The 20,607-nt window shown below is 42.4% G+C and overlaps 1 protein-coding gene across 3 annotated transcripts in view; it reads right to left on the bottom strand.

Annotated features, from left to right (window-relative positions):
- The window catches only part of hipk2 (homeodomain interacting protein kinase 2), a 74,672-nt gene extending 62,464 nt beyond the window's left edge, over positions 1-12,208 (bottom strand). For all 3 annotated transcript variants that reach the window (XM_069161985.1, XM_069161986.1, XM_069161987.1), the window contains exon 1: positions 11,872-12,208. In XM_069161985.1, the coding sequence (XP_069018086.1) occupies positions 11,872-11,890 (19 nt within the window). In that variant the 5' untranslated portion in view covers positions 11,891-12,208. The remainder of the gene's footprint in view (positions 1-11,871) is intronic.
- Between the last annotated feature and the right edge of the window lie 8,399 nt (positions 12,209-20,607).

The raw sequence follows: 20,607 nt of genomic DNA, 5'->3' as shown, positions 1-20,607 counted from the left end.
GAATCAATCAATCCAACCATAAACCAACAACACCTGTTAACTCCAGACTACACAGTAGATGCACTGACTGCATCTACTGTATGCATCAAGCTGCAGTTGAGTTGCAGTGACTACAGTTGCAAACACAGCGCAGGGCCACGCAGGGCCACACACCTGATAAGCAGCCGCTCTCCACAACGCTTATCATTCACACACAGTAAGAAACACCCAAATACAGCACACTTCCTCTTGTGTCATTAGAGCGCGCAGTGACAGCCGGACACAATGTGCTATAATGAGATCAACATATGACAACGACAGGCAAGAAACAGTCGGCTAACGTAGAAAACAAAAGGGGGAGGACACACGGATGAGTGCAATGTTAGGGAAAACATTGTACAATAGCAAATTGATCTGAGAGGATCCAGAGCAGTATGGATTTTGTTGCCTGCTGAGTGTGTTGTGCCCTAGTCTGTAGACAGTATGAGGTTTTTAGTGCGAATGTGAACGGTGGCCTTGTTTTCCCGTCTTTCAGCGCACCTCAACCTGAGCTTTTGAAAGGATGGCACTTCAGTGAGGAAAGGACAAAAGCCAGAGTGAGACAAACACAAAATGAAATGAAATGATGCAGAGGTTCACACAGGGACACATGTACCCGTATGCACAAACACAAAGAGCCAGGTTCCTCTTCTATCAACATTTTAGTCATTATTCAAACTAATGTTGAAGGGACAAAAGGCCCAGAGTAGAATGAGGCTTGTGGAACCTTTTATAGGTGGAGACCTTAATTTTACTTCTAAAGGCTCTGGTCACATACACATAATTACATTCTCAGACAAAAACGATCGACAGATAGAGAAAAAGCAAAGAAGTTCTAAAAAGTGCTGACCACAATTTTCATTGTGTGGAAATTCTTGTTATTCACAGTAAGGATGGGTCACGATCTTCGTATTTTCCAATCATGATTGAAATATAAAATATAAAATCATTGATGCAACTATCGTCTTGTATTTTTTTCTCCTGTTCCAGTGCCTGGTAGTAATGTGTTATTACCGTCAAAAGGTGGCGATAATGCACCTTAAAGCTGTTTGAAAACTGTCAAGAATACGTTGCGAACAGGCTCAAGTAAAACCTGTGTGGCGCTGTGAGATTAGATACAATATACAAACAACAGAAACACGCAAAGACGAGAACAACCATCAAAAAGTTATTTGAGGAACTCCTTCAAAAAGAACATTTTAAAAATGAAAAGGAGTTGCAGCTAGCATATTATACATCTAATCTACAATCAAAGGTTAGTTTTGTCACCAGAAAAAAATAAGTTTAAGGTCTGCACATTATAGCCATTTGTTCCTGGCAAATATCAAATAGTATATATTCTTGAAATGCCTATCCCTAATCAACATGACGCCAAATGTATTCTGAACAGGTATTCACTTTGTGAAGTTCAGAATTGTATCAACCCCGGTATGATTGTCAAACCCAAAGTGCTAAACGAGTGGAAAGTATTTGCAGTAAGTAAACTGGACTCATTTCAGTCGTGAAAGACAGAGACAGTGGTGGTGGAGGGGGGGAGGGGAGTGTCAGATGGAGGGAGTCTTGCCTTGGACAGTGTTCAGAAGAGACAGCATCATCTCCCCACCCTGCCACCCGGCCCCGTCCCAGGGAACAGACGACTAACTATTGGTTTTGGGTGTGTGCTTGAAGTCAGGGGTCAGAGTCTGCTGCTGCATTAATATCCAACAGAGACAGCTGGACTAAAGCCTGTCTGGCTCAACACGCTCACCTCCACCACGGATGTGCACAACACCGCCCGCTGAGCACTGCATTTGTGTAGAAGTGTGTGTCTTCAGACATCGATGCATTTCTGATACTCCCCATGTGCGTTCACTCGTGTAACTTTATGACCATCTGAAGACTGTCTGACATAAAGACATCTTTGTGGTAACGAGCAGCATCCAACCGCCACCCCAAAACACACACACACACACACACACACACACACACACACCCCCAGAGGGATTAATTTGACGCCCCACCCGTTTGAGACCAAGCGATGAACCCCAACAACAGAGGAACCAGTCCAACCTGCCCAGGCGCCTGGGGACCAATCACACACAAGCAGGGCCATCACTTCCTGTATTTCCAAAACACAGCTGTATTCAAACAGCAAACTCATAGCTGTTTTGGACATATCTTATTTTTCTTGTTTGAATGATAACACAATGATTAAAATAAAAACACAACTACCAAGCTCTGACAGTTATTTTCAGCAAGTTGTGGCATACAGACCAGTACGTGTGTCTGATAATGATAAGTGCGGATGTCGGTGCATGAAATCCACTTTTTACTGGCTCCGAGATGACAGACAGAGGAAGGAACAGGCAAATTTCCATCTCACATCATTATCACCCCCACATGTGGTTGGACCCTCCCCTCCCCCCTCCCTCCTCCTTCTCCGTCACCTCCCTAAGTATACGACCTCCCCATCAAATCCAAGCTGGGGAGGATGCACATGCTTCCCAAAGGCAACAGGAGTGTGTGATATTTCAGGGGTGTGTGTGAATCTGGTGCTTGGGGCCTATTAAGGCTACAGATCAGACATATTTTAGGCTATATGCCTGTTTCTCCTTCTAAGATGCCTCGACATGTTGTACTCCTGCCTTCATACTGCAGGTGACTCATCAGTATGCATGCTTAATAAACTGTTTTAATCTCTCTTCTCTTCTTTTAAAACGTCTTCCAGCTTCTCTTGGCCTGTCTGTTTTTGCCTTTGACAAAGTGAGGCCCAGTACACAATGTATTCAAACAGCTTTTAAAAGATTATAGCGCGCACACACATAAAACACGTGCTCTCATACCAATTTAGCAAGGCATATGTGTCCTTAATCCAACTGACAGAGTGTCGTAAACATGGCTGTTGAGTCCTTCTGGCCACGGAGCTGAGGTAATAAATATGGCTGGCCAACTCAGCCCTCCGCGTCTGATTCACCGTGAAAATCAGGGCTTCAGCTGATTATATTTACAGTGTCCTCCGAGTCACAAATAGCAGCCAAAACCAGGCAGGAAATGGCTATTCGGACCATCAGTTTAACAACCACACGCTGAGGAAGGGAGGTGCACATTTCAATTGGCTTGCATAAAGAGAACAGGAGCTGTGTTTTACGAACATACACACTGCGATAAACTTTGTTTAGTAAATTACATGAAACAACATCCGTGCCCTGGAAGAATTTGCCCAGTTTGGGTCTGCTGCTGTGATCTGAGATGTTTCTGTGCTCCCAGTTTTGCTGTAGCTGATAGGGATTTTAACAGATGGTAAATTAGTAAATAATGATTCATTGTATTGTAAGATGCTTTACTGAGAGGTATTTTTTTCTCCAGGCTATTGAAATGAAACTTAATACTGCCATGTTTGTTCCCAAATGTCTTTAAGTTTACAAATGCAGAGCTCAATGCTATGAGGAAATAACTATTTAAAAAAACATTAAAAAAAAAAAAAAAAAAACTGGCCTGGGCTGTTGTGGAGCAGTGGAGGAAATAGAACAGGTCCTCATAACTAAAGGTCAACTTTTGGCCTTTTTCTGGGCCAGCCTTCTCTAAAAGTGCTGGAGGGGTGCAAACAAGTTGTGTGTGTGTGTGTGTGTGTGTGTGTGTGTGTGTGTGTGTGTGTGTGTGTGTGTGTGTGTGTGTGTGTGCGTGCGTGTGCGTGTGTGTGTGCGTGTGTGTGTGTGTGTGTGTGTTGGCAGCTGCTGGGCTCTGTCAGGGGAGCTGAGGAGACAGACGCCTCGCTGGACAACACTGATCCCAGATGTAAGAAGGAGGCAGGTTAAACGAGACAAAGGGTGAGATCTCCGACCCCCAACAACACTGCCGCCATCAACACCACCTCCCTCTGAGCTCCTGCCCAAGAAGCCCCCAGCCCACAACACCCACCCATCCAAACAAGCACCAATCTCCCACCACCCCACACCCCCTGACCTCTGGCTGTGCCGCTGAAGCTCACGGGCCCCAAAGAAGAAGTTATTCATCTCATCGACCCCGGGCTCCGCCGCCTCCCCTCCTTCAATTTCTGCCTCATTTTCCGAGCTCTGTCACTCCCGATCTCTCTGCCATTCTCCCTCTCCATCTCTGTCTCTCACGCTGAATGCAGGGGTCAGTTCAAAAGGCTGCCAGGCAGAGCTGCCGGCCGGCCATAATGCGCCCGAGGCTTTGAAGTGAGGAGTGGATCTAAAAGGTGTGCAGCCTGTTTTTCTACATTGCAACACACTTGGGCCCAGAAATATAAACAATAACTGGATTCTATTTCGTCATGTTTACCATGAATACATGTTCAAACTTTTGAATTATAGGCCGAGTATAAATGAGACCCATATGAGCAGCATTTACACAAATAAATGTCACTGTTGTTGCTGTTTTGTGAGCTCAAAAGTCTTTTAACAAACAGTGCATGCTCAAAACTAAAAGTCTTAATAATAATAATAATAATAATAAGATGACTGAAAAGGTACAAAAGTCTTTTAACAAACAGTGCAGGCTCTATACTAAAAGTCTTAATAATAATAAGATGACTGAAAAGGTACTTTGTTGGATCTTTCAGAATAAAATCATCGGAACAGCAACAGTATAATTATTTCTTCAAACTATTCAAAAGGTCTTAAATATTACAGTTCTTCAATAAAAAGGCTAAAACTGCCATTAAATTCCCATGATAATTCACTAATGCTGCAACTGAATTTTTACTAAATGTCATGCAGTGCTTCAGCCATGGAGACAGATTTCTTAGAGTTGGGACATTCAGCTTTTTCTCATGTCAGGGCTGGAGCGTTATGAGAGGAGCCACTGGAATGTCTAATTGAATCAATGACTTTTTATCATCTCTCCTTCGCTACATTATCCCTTAAAAGCTCATAAAAGATTGGTTTCCAGCCTTCAGCGGTAACGAGGAAATCCTTTTCTCCATATACGTGAATATTTCCCTGCATTTCCATCAACACATTTCATCATTTTGTCTCCTGCTTCTTCTGCTGTGCAACTTGTTAGTTTACCGCCTATTGAAAGTGATATTCCACTGGGAATACAGGAATTCTAAGAAAGTCCCCGATCTGAACAACATTTTTTTTTAAAGATATTACTTGAGAGGGAGGGGTGACATATCTACAACACTGGCCGTCACATTTTATTTCCATTTCTTGCAAACGTGAGGATGTGTCATCACAACTGCTTTCATGGTAACAGAATAATGAGAAACACAGCATGTAGAGAAGGAGAGAGAAAAAAATTATGCGATTATAATGATTGAATAGGAAGCGGAGAATGACTGTGAGAAAGGATACGAGAGCAAAAGCACGTGGAAGAAAAGGAAAAGGCTAATGCTGCTCATTTCCATGCCTGTTGACTACCCCCCAGTTCTTGTCTATTGCTGTCTCCTTTCTCTGCTCTGTGCCTTTTTGCCTCCTGGCTCTCTGGACAGAAATGGGCTTGAGCACTCATATGGGCTTTGAAGTCCTTTGGTTATCAGCCAAGCGTAGCGCTGTACCTGCAGCCATCTGTGAAGGGGCCGCCAGCAGCCGCCCATCGCTCCGCTTCCCTTCCATGACTGAGAGGGGCCGGAGCCAGGAGTGGCGATGGGGCTGGCAGTGGTGCTTAGTCCATGTTGGCCGGTGGAGCCCATAGCTGTGGCGAGGTATACGAGCGCATACACTCCGAAAAACCCCAACCTCAGCGCCCTAACCTTACTGTGTAATTCTGCTCATTTTAATATCTGCCTGTAAACACTCTCCCTCCTCTTCCTCTCTATCCTCACCCGCCCACCATTACTCTTTCCCTCAGAAAGGGAGAAAAAAATTTGGAGGTTATGAAAAGCTTGATTAAAAACTGCAAACCATTTTTCACCCCGCGCTCATGTGATATGAAGAGACGGTTAGGATCTTTTGTTCAAATGAAGTGGCAGTGAGTGTGGCGGCGGTGCTCACCATCCAGATGTAGTACCTTACATCGTCTGCTGTCTTTGCACGGCATTCGAGGCTTTGTCTAACTTTTGTTTTTGTGTTGCATCATGTGTGCATGTGCATTATGACGTGTCAAGCCGACGTGCCAAACGAGGCAGTGATAAATACGGCTCTCCTCCAGAGAGTGCAATGTAAAATGGACTGGTATGGCGGGACATTATCACAAACAATAGGATTAAGACCTGGGACAATGTGCACCAAAAACAAGCCGGTGGTTTGCTTTAGGGGGGGGATGAGGCAATAAGACAAGCCAAAGGGGACCGAGCGAGGCGGGAAAGTAATGGGGGTGAAGTCTAAGGGCTTTTAGGGTGGGAGGTGGGGGTGGTGGGGGTGAGGGGGGGGGGGGGTAGGTCATGATTAGGGAGAACAAAAAAGCTACAGTAGCCAGACCTCTTCACAGACCAGCCTTCAATTACACACACACACACACACACACACACACACACACATACATGGGGGCTTCCAATCTGGCCATCATGCTGTTGCTGAAGTGTCACATGGGCACCATGTGTGCTGGCCAGTGGCCTCTCGGTTTATCAACAAACAGAGCGGGATGGAAGGACAGATAAGAGATAGATGTGGGGGGGTGGGGGGGGGGCGGGGAAACGCAGGGTGGGAACCGGAGGGGGTCATTGGCGGATGATGAGAGATTGCAAAGTGAGCATGCAATAAATGGTATGTGAGCAAAATGAAGATCGTTCTCATGGTGCACCGAGCAATATTATTCACGTATATGAAAAATGATTTGACATCGTCAGCATATAAAGTGCCCTTTATGCTCGAGGAATCCCTTTCTAATTACTGCTTAACAGGCCCGAGCTAACAAAAGGCCTTATTCACTCTGTACCGTGTTGAGAAGAAGTAAAATGTGAACCTTTGTTTGAACCGTGGCTCTCATGGCGGATCAAGGCAATGGATGTGTCATAAGGTGCAGAGACGCAGCATCACGCTTTTCTTACACAGATGGAGTTATGCAGGAGCGGTTACCATGTTACATGTAGAGGAGGTTTCTTATATCTAAATGGGCATGTATCTTTTTTTTTTTTTTTTTTTTTTCTTGCATTGATTTTTAGGCATGATGCCTCCCCACTGAGAAGTGATTGATTGACTTCAAAGTATTAGGATTTATTTTACCATTTCTAAACTGATACGCTGATTCCTGAGTCAATATGTAATGTATGACGTACACTGTGCTTGCGTAATAAAAGCTGGCGTATAACAGTTAGCCAAGGAGCTAGCCGGTTAGCCTCGGTGCACAAACAGCGTGAACCACAGAGCATCCGAAAGTTGCCAGTTTCCAGCTCCCGGTGAATAAATCCTCACGTTTAATGGCGCCGCCGGCCGGTAACGGTATAGCAGTAGATTATTTAACTGAAAGGTGGACAACTTCTACATTCGCCTTTGGCCTGCTGACCTCTTATGTAGTACTACCAATGATAAGATTTTTCCTGAGCATGGCCGTAAGACACAGCCAAGAGGTTTAAACTAATGATGCTACAGAAATAAAAACTCGGGAGGCTAACCGACATGTGGTACATGAGGTACACATTGTTTTTGGAAAGACTCATTAGTCACCGAGAGCTGCAAAATGATGTCTTATACAATAGATTCTCTATATTCAAAGTGGCAATTCAAGCAATCAACAAAATACCTGCAATATTGTGTATTGGGTTTTGTACCATCAAGTTTCAATGCACGTATCCCATTTCTGCAACTTAAATCCAAGCAAAAATCCAGCTAAAGCAACTTCCAAGATGCAAGTTACACCAGTTTCCTCCCTAACAGAGCCTGGAGTCGTTACACCGCTCGTCAGAGCCAGAGGCAGCTGTTCCAAACAAGCTGACACCACACACAATGTGAAACAAAAGTGCAGGGGGAAAAAAGAGCCTTCACACATGCACGACAACCAACACGGAAATGCCTTGTGTAAGCAGTCGACAGGGGCTGAGGCTCCATCCCAGCCAATCTCCGTCTTCCTCTTTGATAAAAAAAACTAACTAATGTCAGCAACTGATGTGGTCCCCCCTGCTCAAGGACCTTGGAGCTTTCAGAGTCGTTTCTGAGAGCGGTTTGAAGCATATGGCAGAGGCACTAAAAACAGGACGCTAACTGACTGAGGGAGAAAATGAGAATTGCAAAGATCCCTTGCATCTCAATTAAATTTCTTCCATGCACAAAAAACAAAAAGCCGGAAGAATGATGTGCCGGAGAGCACTGGAGGCAATTCTACTCCGGAGAAATTTGCTGAAAAGAGTGCATGAAAATTTGAGCCTGTCGAAATAGCCAGAAGTATCCTGCTCATACTGAAGGCTGGGCCTCCTGTGTCAGTCTGGCCTCCACTAACCTGTCATTTCAGTCCCGTCCCACCCCCCACCCCCCCCCCTCCTCTTCCCGCGCGCACACACATCTGTTTCCAAAACCCTCAGATCACACCTGTGAACTATTTCAGCACATCAGAGGGCTCACATATTCCCCCGTCTTCATATAAAACATTCTACCCACCTCCAAAGCCTCAGCTTCTACTAAATGCTTCAACAACTCAATAGCACAAAGAATCCCCGAACACTGGATTTCACTTTCTCAGATAGGAAGCTTTGAATAATGCAAAAGCGATACTTGTAAAAGACATCTTATCCATTTTCATAACCCTTTCCGAGCAAACCCTCTTCCAAACAAGCCATAAGATGATGAATCGGGTCAACAGGAAGATCAAAATGGCCACTGAGTGAAAGAGAAACACAAGAGATGAACATTCACAACTGCACCTATAAGGATTTGCAGAGTGATGACTGGTCTTTCCTGCAAGCTGTTTAACCATCAGCCCATTTCTTCGTAACTGTTTAGCTCTATCCTCCCTCCCCAGGCCTGTCTCTTTCTTCACCGTGGACAGTGAAGCGCTAAACACACCACCCTGCTTGTCATAACAATCAGGAAGAGAGACCCTCAGCGTCTCCGCCTGACTCTGCCACGGGGTGTGGCCCTGCCGTGGCCCCCCGAAGGCCCCCGGGGTTCTTCCTGCAATTCTAATCTAAGTTTAAAAAGCTGCCGCCTTGGAGCCTGAGCCGGGTCGTGGTCTGTGAGGAAGATATCAATCAAGCGGCTCCAAACAAACGTGAGGGGAAGAGGGAGGGAGACGAGGAGAGTTGAGGGCAGTTTCTGAGAAAGTCTTGCTCTCTCTGTCTGAGGAGTAACTTCTATACTCGACGAGGGCGGGGTGAATTCCCCCAATACTCGGAAACCACAAGGTAATTCAAAGTCGCATTAACACATAATGGCCGTGTGGATGGACAAAACATGAATCTGCTCGTGATGCTGCAACGCCTGTCACCGCCACCACCACCACCGCCACCACCATCATCAGCTTCTGAGTCATATGTTGTTCATTTTTCCAGGCGGGAATGAATGAATCCACTTTGGAATAGTACTGGTTGACCTGTGAGAGGCAGATCTGCAAATGAAATTGCCTTTCCTGCCTGGTGCCCAGTTCTGCAGCTGTGTAATCCTCCCGTGGCCCTGCCCTACAAACGGGCAACGGTGCTCATGCAGGGGACTCGCAGACAGATAGAGACACATGCGCATGCACGGATGAGCACGCCGCAACACCCACATCGAGCCAGGCAAAAGAGGGCAGGCGGGCATGAAGGCAGGGTTTTGGCGATGTCTGAGTATTAGCTTTTCCACAGCTGGGGGCTCCTGGACCGGCTTCGTTCATCAGACATCCATCAAGGTGTCAGTTTGGGTTATGAGACCGGGCTCCCAGGGTGATCACACCACTACCCTTCCTGCCAGCAGGTCTGCCTGATGGCCTTCTGTCTGGGCCAAGAGGGACCAAAAGCAAACATGTAAAAAAGAAGAAAGAAAGAAAAAAAAAAAAAAAAGCAGGACCAACTGGAAAAAGGACACAAATTGACACAAACACAATGTAATCAGTTTGAGCATTCCCCTGAAAATATTCTTTAAACAAATATAATCTATTATGAATATAAAAAAAAAAATCTTCAGCAAACATATACAAGGTCTTTTTCCTCAACAAGCTCAACTTTAAACAATCAAAGGAAGTGGTTAATCATATCGATTTAAGTTATGAGCTGCCCTGTAGCCATGGGTGAGTGATTACCATAATAGCCGGTGCGACGTGAAGGGCCCCCCAAACCTATTTTCCACCGGAGACTTTGGTCATTTCCATGACTGCTCTACATAACAGCCCTCTCCAACACTGAGGAGGACAGGCAAGGTAATTAATTCCCCCTGCTGCCTCTTTCTCTTCCCTTCTCCTCCTCTTCGCAGTGAAGGGAAAAGCCAGGGAATGTAATTTACACTAATTACCTTTTGCATAGGAGTCTCATTTCAACTTTCCTTTTCATGTTGAAGCGCCGGCGTCTCGGGCTATGCCTCTAAGCTTCAACGCCCCTAATGAAAAATCACTACAATATTCCTATAGGGACAAAACAGCACTTAGAGAAGAGTTTGTATCAATCGTATATTCACAATACTGTATCTCACATAGGAGCCTATCATAAAAACAAAATATCCCTATTAGGACTCACTTACACTCGTGATATTTCTATCATGTCACTTTTACATGTGTTAAAGTCTTACTTTTCAATAGTTCTTTCTCAATTTGCAACAGAAAAGCAGGGGTTCCCTTTAATGCCAGCAGAGGGACTATAGAGTAGACAAGACGATATTAAAACATGCTCCAAAATAAATGAGAAACATCAAAGCTCATCATTTGCTTGTGCTACTACTCAATTTGCACAAGCATCTGATCAGCACGTCTGTCTCCTTTATAAATACTGTTGGAGGTTTTCTGTCCTGCTGTGTGTCAGAGGAGCATCTCCACAGGCTACAGTACTTCTGAATGATACATAACTGAATGAAATCAAAAATATAACTCAAGATTTCACGAAATCTGGCTGCACTGCCATCTCTGTTTTATCACGCAGTTTAACCTTTAGGTATTATTTGTGTACAGTTGCAGTTGGAGCGTTCACAAACCTCCCGATCACGCAACGGATTATAATGACGCTTGCATTGTTTTACATTTATAACCCACCTTGCAACGACACTGCAAAGAACAAACACAGTGTGTGCGTGTTTGTGTCTCTTAGAATTAAAAAAAAAAAAAAGAAAGAAAGAAGAAGAAAAAGAACCTGTATGACAGCAAATAATTTAGAGAAGCATGCGGGGTAGCATTCTCTCAATTGGATTAGTCACAGGCACAATGCTGCAGCGACAACGAATATGCTGTATTTAAGCTCCGTTTCCGGGAAGACCAACACATATGAATCAATGCATCAAGGAACTGGAAAGATTAAAAGTCAGATAGTTCTTAAATTGATGTGAATAAACGGGAGGTGGGAGATTGAGAATGAATACAGGCGAGACTTGGACCGATCGGTCTCCGACCTTCTTTCATTCTCCTCTCCTGCTTCAGGCAGAGCTATAATTTCCACCAGGAACCGACGTGAGCGCAAAACACAACATTCCCAGGTGTGGGGACATATGGAGACCGGTGCATGTTTAAAAACACAGGCTCGTCTTTGACCTCATTCAGGAGGCTGATCAGCGCTGTTCTGCCGGACACAGCTACAGACTGGCACTCCGATCTGACTGAGCAGCATTCAGTAATATTCGTAAACTGTGGCCGAACGCACAAAGCTGCAGGGAATCTGACAGCCTACTTGCGTTAGGTTTAGAAAATGTAAAGCTGATGTCAGATTTTGACAGAAGGAAAGAGGCTACAACGCATCTCTTCCCCCCCCCCTCCGTGTGAGCCGCGATTCAATTGTGCCACAATTGATATACAGTACACAGCGGCACAGGAGGAGGAGGAGGGGGGGGGGGGGAGAAAAACAGCAAATCTTCAAAACCACCTTACCTTCGTATACAGGGGCCATCGGTGCAAGGATTTCTGTTATTCATGGCAAAAAAATAAAGCGAGATTTCTGTTTAAAACTCAATAAAAATCTGCCATCTTGAAACACTGATGAGAGGGTCGCCGCGGTCTCCTGCATTACTGGCCCAGTTCATTAGTGAGGAAAATGCTCATAATTCATATCCAGGCGGTTTCAAACGTAGGGTCCGATGCGAGGAAAAGCGACAGAAGGAGAGGCCGTGCACTTCGAGTTCCACCTGCGGCGTGTTTCTGCGGGCTCAACAGGATGAGCCACGATGACAGGTTTACTTCAGCTATTGTGCGACATGTCTGTGGAGTGAGGAGTCTCTGCAAAAGTTGCAGTGGTCAGAGCGCAGCGAGTTTGGTGTACAGTGAGCGAGTCGAGTGACGAGCGAGTCGATGGGAGGCGGCGAGGAGACGCATCAATCTCTGGGCTCCAAAACAAATAACCCACGACTAAAATAACACCAAATGATCATATAATACAAAGAGATGATCATCTTAATATCTTACAGTAACAACAACAACAACAAATCAAATAGGCTTACATGATTGGTGCCTTGAAAAAAAAAAAAAAAAAGAAGTAGCCTACATAAGGGGAAACGATAACATAATCTACCTTTCTATGACCACTAAATTATTATTATTAAATTTATTATGGCTTATATTCTCGTTCAAACACGGAGGCAGCTCAAATTGCTTTATTTAAGAAGAAAAATAATCATCATGTTTACGACACAAAAAAAGAAATAAAATGTTACAAAATGGAAGCAAATTGTATTAAGAATAGGATCGCTTGGAAAAATAAAACAAATATAATATAAATCAATATCAAATGCAAGAATACACCAGGGATGCAGCTAATTAGCCTTCAGCCACGATGTATTGAGAGGAAATTATCAAATATGCATATAAAAATAATAAATATAAGATTTGAGTTATTGATATTTCTCGTTTCCTGGCTCCTTTTTGATCCTGGAAGAGATATTACAAGTTGTATTTGTTTATACTTTGTGTTGAATATTACATTAAGATGATTGACAAATATAAACAATGTGGTGTACTGATTTGAACAGCTGTTCTGTGGCAGTGGCAGCAGGATAAACACACAGTCTCATAATCAAATCTTCCACCAGCTCTAAATATGGTAATCGATGCTACCTGATGCAATTACTCGGACATGATGCGACTCGAGTCTCTGTTGATCTGTAGTCAAAACAGATGTCTCCGTGCAAAGTGCATCTGGGGTTGGATGATTCGGTCGGCGTTTAATCACGTCTGCGCGGAGCTGAAGCGCTCCCACTGATGGCTACAGTATGACGACATGAGATTTGCACAGAATGAACTCGAATCGGATTACATGGGCTCACACAAATGTGAGTAATCTGTCATTTACCAGCGATCCTGCACTCACAGCAATACGTGCACCAACCTCTAATTTAAACATGTCGATTTGGACATGTGGGCGGTTGTTAACATACTAGTGCACAGAGTTGAGCAGTTTCACTCTGCACCTCTGACAAAAAGTAGCCTATAGTCCTCTGAAAATAAATTAATCCACTGTTGAGCCACCGTTGTAGGAAGTTGAAAAGTTGTAGAACTAAATAGGCCCAACTCATATCTCTATTTCAAAGATTTCCATTGTGTAATTTTTTAAAAACCAATCAGTGATGAGTTGTTTCCAGCAGATGCTGTGCGAGTCCAAGGCCATACAGCTTTGCGACGAGTTATGCAATTACTCATTCAGTTTAAGTATGTCACACAGCCTGCAGCCTGAGCACATCATACTGACCACGCCATGTCTAAGTGATGATGTAACTGCAAGATATAGACATAAACATTAGGCCTATGAAGCCCAAGAGGTGGGCAAACCTATTTGTTTAGCATTAAAATACCAAGTCATGCAATTCTCCCATTAGCAGTGCATTGTTTATTCATGATACTTCAATGGAAAAACACTACAATGCTTCTGAAAGGACCGACTTTATACTGTGCAGTTGTGAACTCTTCAATGCTGAGTTTACTGAGCATGTGCATAAAGTTAATCAAATAATAATTGAGCCTATATAATACCGAGAGCAGAATATGAGATATAGAATGTATCACTTAGCTTAGTTGTTTAATCAATCCTGAACTGTTTACAGGTTTCTTGTTGGTTTTTCTTGTTGTAAAAGAGCACCATTTTGTGAGGAAAGACGCAGTTAGACTTTATTTACTGGATTATGACGCTACCGATTTCACCCATGCGTCATGGAACCAGCATCCTTACCAAGTGGGCTTATTTTTTTCACAACAAAGAAATTGCTGTCACACATCTTTCTTTATTTTTTATAGTTCAATTGAGGCTGAAGCAGAAACCAACAGGTTGTGCGGAAGAATTAAAAACATTTCAGGAAATGTGAGTGGTATAAAGGCACTTTACAACAACACACGGTTAGGAAATTTGGAAACCCTGAAATAGAGAAATGTGACAAATCATTCTTCTTTTTCCTGTAAATTTAGTCAGAAACATTTGATTACTTGTGTTTTACCAAATAAATTCTGTTTCCATTGTGCCTCCCCCGAGTACTTCCACTTTCATTTCGCATATTGCTAAATATATCCTTCCCTTCTTCTCTTATGTATGTTTCTCAAGTTCATTCACAATTTGAAGAACTAACTAAACTCAGGAAACAGGTGACAAAGGAAAGTTTTTCCTTTTTGTATTTACTCATTTTTTGTTTTTAATAATATTTGAATCAACTGGTTAACTTACCTTAAATGTTTATGATTATTTGGACCACTTATTCAGAGATTAAAAAACTGTTAAGACACTCAGAAATATTGATTACAGGCCTTTATTGTTTTTGCAAAACTGTGTTCACTCTAAACAATGTAAGTAGACACAAGGACAAGGTTGAGGCAGGATGTAGCTCTGCAACCGTCACTTCCCAACATGTGCTTTATGTGAAACTGGCAACTTCTATAACATATTTTGGACTGCTTGTGTTGTTTCCCACAATGTAACTCAACAGAGAAACGTTTTTGAGTGTAACATTTTACTGTTGCTGTGGGATACAATAGCAGGAGCTGCAAGATCCCTGCTGTGAAAAAAAAATTGGAACGATTTCATTCACAAGGCGTGCAACAGGTAATTAAACCAATGCTACAGCACCCCACTTTGGTCTAACACGGCAATCATGCCCAGAAGTTTCATTTAAATCCAGTCAGCGGTGTCGAAGACATTGTGTGGAGCAGATGGACATATGATGAATTGTTGAACAAAGACAGACAGATGGTCTCGGGCAATTACATTGGATTACTGCATCTCCTCTAGGTTCTTTATGTCGGACAATTTTGAGCCAGAGCTACGAATCCTAGTGTGATGAGAGCACACAGGTTGATGAGTTACATTTTTCATTTATTATACTCCACCCCAAATCAGGTCGATTAATAGCTAATAAAAGGATGGTGGTTGACCATTAAAACTAGCCAGAAGTTCCTGGAATATTTCAGTTTTTTTTATTTCAAACTAAAAGTTAATGAGTCACTACGTTTTAAGGGCCATCATTAATGTTGGTTCATTCGTCATACACAACACACTTTGAGAGCAAACTGTCTCTTACTTGTATACAACATCTTTTATCTTCGCCACCTGTCTGCATTATGTATGGTACTTATGGTCTTAAAGTGTATTTGCATTTTCATGATGGTTATCATTCTGTCACAGAAATGTCTTCTCGCTATTTGGAAGTTTTTGATTGATCTTGACTCCTGCAAAAAGATTAAAACTTTTGTTGTGACAGGAGGTGAGCGCTTAACGAAGACATCTGCACCGGGGTCCCATGGAAAACACAAGTGTTTGAAAAGAATAGGAATAATCATGCACCGGTAATGTAACCAAACAACTGGCCACTACATATTCTTTTTTTTTTATATATGTAATTTCAATGTTTACAAGAGTTCCAATTGAGTAATTGAACATAAATGAATTGAAAACATTGCTGGACACGTGATTAGGTGAGTCTGTCCTCCAAAAATAACACCATACCGTAGGTCAGGTAGCTTTTTAGGAACCGCAGCTAAATTTCAAAGTTAAGTGACCCCCAGCAGTCATATAAATAACAAAAATCTGGTGGTCGGGGAAGATGATGTCTATATTTTGGGTTGGGTATGAGATCAGAAACAATGATGGACTTTGCTCCAGGAAACCGGTGTTCGCTTCCCCTTTCCAACCCACAAGTCGGGACAGTTTTTTAAAACTACATTTACTGTTCACATGACAACGAAGATTGCATAACTTTAGGGAAGTTTTAACTTTAATGCACATCATGTCTCAAGTCCTCATTTTAACCCAAACCACTATCTTTCCCTAAACCAATCCAAGTTGTTGTGCCTAAACCTAACCAGGGCCACTGAATTGTGTCCAGTATGCAGGCACCAAATATCACAACAAGACGAGTGACAATATAAAACTGTAGCTTGTTAAGACCTGCTTTTACGTTTCCATTTAGCGTGTTTGGTTAAACACATCTCCCCAGTTCAATTACAGCTTACTAGTAAGATCTGTTTTCTCTCTCTGACATATGACACGTACTCTCTGGGAGAGCAAAGACGATAAACTGTTATTAAGAATGAAAAACATGGAACATACACAGCAGATAGAATTAAATCCACTGTAATTATGGAGACTTATAGCGTGTGTGTTTACTCACTTGTGAGTTCTACTGAGTGAGTAGTGGACGCTCCTGTTTGTGATGACAGGATGGAGTGAAGCCTGCAGAGATAGACAACACACTTTAACACATATGCCTCGAGCTAGACAGACATTAAGTGTGGTTAGAGTATGGTTGTGTCAAGGGTACACAAAAGAACCTGCCTGTCGCTCAAGGGACATCAAACAAAATGAAAATAACTTCGATGCATAATGTTAAGTGTTGAATGAGAAAGAAATAAAGTAATATTCAGTGTGAATCCACTTTCAGCTCTATTTTGTGCAGGAATAACCTGTACAGTGTGTTTCATATACTGCAGGCCATCTTCTACTGCTCGGTTCCAGTTCAGGTGTTTATTATCTGCTAAAATTGAGTTACACAGATGATCCTATATAAATACATCTTGCAATTTGTTATTTAGGCCTCATGCTCACTAAATTAATTAAAAGTCCAGAAGCCCAATCATTTATCATCTCTTCCCCTTCTGCCTCTCCTGTGTCAGTGGAAAATGTAGTTGTAACTGACCTCTAACCTTTTGTTTAGCACTGAAATCGCAGACCTGTGCTGATTCAGACCCCTAACTGCTGCCCTCCACTGCTGCGTCCCACAGGTCCAATTACCACTGCACACATATTAGAATCAGGGTTGTTGTTTTTTTTTGTTTTTGGTTCAATGCAACCCAGTCTCACATCAAATTGTGTATTAGCTACGTTGATGCACAGCACAAAAACATATTAGTTTCACAATAATGGCTCAGAGATTGTAAGATGGCTACGTTTTTCTTGCCCTATTTTTTTTTTCTGTTGGCCTCTATCTAGGTCATGTGACCATAAAGAAGCCCGCTAGTGTCTCAGTCATGTATGTGCATAAGGTGCCTTAGGTAAATGAGGAAAAGATCATGGTATGGGTTAGCCTGGAATTACTCGAACCAAATTCATTTGTTGAATTGATAAGGTCTGGCTACTCTCCATTGACAGTTGTTTCCAGTCGTTGCGTCCTACCGGGCATAGACCTTAGGTTCATTTTGAAACTATTGAAGCAGCCTTTACACAAGTAGTGTGGACCGCCACGGGTTCCCGATTGGTCCGCCCCTCAAGGAGACTGAGCGAACCATCGTGCGAACAAAGTTTCCTGACTATAATCACGGAAAATGTGTGGGCTTAGTCAGGCCAGGTCTGGTTTACTTGATGTTAGGTCAGGTTCAGGCACCCAAAACTACTTAGTTATGTTTTGGAAAAGATCATGGTTTGAGTTTAAAGAAGTATGTTACTGGCGTAAGTTAAGTTACAATACATAACTTTAATACGCTACTTAAAAGCAACACCACATTGACTTTGGCTTTTGAATGAACTCCGCTTTTCCAGGTGAAAGTCCTATAATGAATCCACCCAATCATCCCGGACCTACCTCCCTTCACGGTCACTCTTTCTACTCCATCACATGACCTTCGTCTTCGAAAACCCAGTCTCAAACGTATACACTGTAAAACCGAATAAGGTCATTTATAACTTAAAAAAAATAGTTGAAACTGATTATATTGAAACATTTTAAGTGAACTAACTATTTTAGAGGTTAAAATTTCATGATTAAGTCAATTTTACTAGACATCTCACAATTCTAGAGTCATTATTGGGAAATGAGGAAGTTTTATGGTGATAAGCAAAGAAGCTATTACACATTAATGAGACTGGGCTTTTCAATGACCTGCATGAAATCAATCACTTCTAAATGGACATGTCCAAGGGAGAATTGCCTTTTCCCTAACTGGTTTGTAATGTTTTGAGATTTGTTTGAGGAAAAAACATGTCTAAACAAAAGCCTGATGAATTCCAGTTTGGCACAGTGCCCCAAGGAATTTGTTTCTGTGTGTAGCACAAATAAATCTGGCTACCATGCATACGTAAAGTAAGATTTGTAAGATAATGATTCTCAGATAAACCCTGAAATGTAAACATTTGTTGACGTTGAAAGGGGTGGAGTAGCTTTAGTTGTATAATATTGAGTTACTTTGATGAATTTCCTCTCAATAAAAGGGTTCCACTTACAGTATGTCAACATTCATTCAATCATCAATGCTTATGAGGATATAGTTATTTTTAAAGAGGAAATATAAAACAATCAAAGTACAAGAATTTCTATCTAAGTTGAAGCATGTATGGCAGTTATACACAAAAGCTGTTTTCTTTTGTACAAAGACCATCTTGTGGTTTTTGTTGGTGTGTTCGAGTGTGATGTTTTTCCTGCCTGTGAGAACTGGTGGTTTACCAGGCGTCTCAGCAGAGTAAACAGAATTTAGATCTGCCTGACAATGAATTTGGCTCTCAGTACCTTTTTGATTGAGCCACGGTATTTCTTTAACAACAAACAAGCTGCATAAATTACAACCTAAAGCTGTAAATGATTATCCCATATGCTTCACACGCACCAATGCATGCAGTTCTACTTTTCAACAACCGAACAATTTGTCATGCCTTATGAAATCTAGAGCACACTGAATTGCTTCTCTTTCTTTTCATTTTCTGAGTGTTCAGCAGTGTATTTCTCAAAGTGTTCTTTTTGTGTTGCAACATCCTGTCTCGTGTCTCCGTGTGCCTCTTTAGCGCTTCTTGTTCCCGCTGCTGCTGCTCAGCCCGTGACGGACTGTGGATGCTCCTGACAGGTTTATCATTGACATGATGTTTCTCAGGACGGGACGGACGTGATCTCGCGGGGTCACAGTGGAGGGGGGGGGGGGAGGAGGAGGGGCAGAGCTCTACCGCACTTCAGATAAAGCTGCTGCAACAAATAACGGACAGGTTACCACGGAAACCAAACAACTAATCTGCATTGAGACAAATCTGCCTCGTAGCACAATCCAATCAGATGTAGCCCGACCTGAATGAAAGTAGCGTTTACTGTCTTCGCTTCAAGTAGCGAGAAGTTGCTTGTTAGGTACGGTACATGCTATTACTAATACACTTCAAATATAATAGCTGAGTCATTACATAATCATTACACAGTCATCTGTCAAATGTTGACACATGAAGTATAAACAGCTCATTCTGGGTTTTTTTTCAGTCTTGTGATCTTTTTGCTTTACAGTCTTCTTCCCTTTCAATCACATGCAAAACTACAAGTAGTTTCTTTGACATGTATGCAACAACGTTTTTCTCACAACAATCTTTTGTCTTCTCCCCTTCTGTCTTTCTTCGATGTACATCTAGGGGTGTTTTTCTTCCATAATGGAGGCTGTAATTGATTTCTAAATGTATTCCGTGGCGAGTCCAGTGTGTTGTCCATCAAACTCTTCCTCATCTTTCTCGTAGATTTCTGCAGGTGAGTAAATCATTTTCACCCTGGAGCTAACTGGCAAAATCAGCCGAGACCAGCTGCTTTTTGTTGGTCTGAGCTGTTTCTCTGGGGGACATTGATGATCTGACACTATTTGAGTTGGTACTGGATATATATATCCCCCTGTGGTCATTACATAAACCAAAGATGGTCAGAGTAGAACCAGTAAATCCATCATTATGAATTATTTAGTATGTGGTAGTATTAAGTATGTGGACTTCCTAAATTATACTTTTTTTGACAGCAATTTATCAAATTGATTTTAAGAGAAGGAAAGTTGTTTAAATTACATTGTAGTACAAACTTTTACTTTTCATGCAGTTTAGAGGGGGAGAATGTCACCAGGTTCTTTTAGATGTCCCCTAAATGTCTCACATGCAAGTTATCACTCGGCGCTACAATCTACTGATGTCCCATAAACGCCTCACATGCTGTCAGTAGACGCTGGCTTTCTGCTTGCACACAGAGAAGCCTCCAGTTACTGCAGCGATGCACAACTCTATTTAAAAATAGTGAAATGAGATGTTGTAATATAAGATCTAAGCTACATAAGTTGAAACTGAGTGAGGGGCTACGTATGGTAAATGCTGTGGCTCTCTGACACCAATGACACCTATTTAAACCGGGCAAAAAGGTTTGCGTTTTCAAACAAAAGCATGTTGGGAAGGATGCTGCGTATGAATCAAAACTTGAC

This window comes from Embiotoca jacksoni, unplaced genomic scaffold, assembly GCF_022577435.1.
Source record: "Embiotoca jacksoni isolate LCO1_2020_lvr unplaced genomic scaffold, fEmbJac1.0.p SCAF_3, whole genome shotgun sequence".
Lineage (NCBI taxonomy): Eukaryota > Metazoa > Chordata > Actinopteri > Embiotocidae > Embiotoca > Embiotoca jacksoni.
This window is presented reverse-complemented; position numbering and strand designations above follow the sequence as displayed.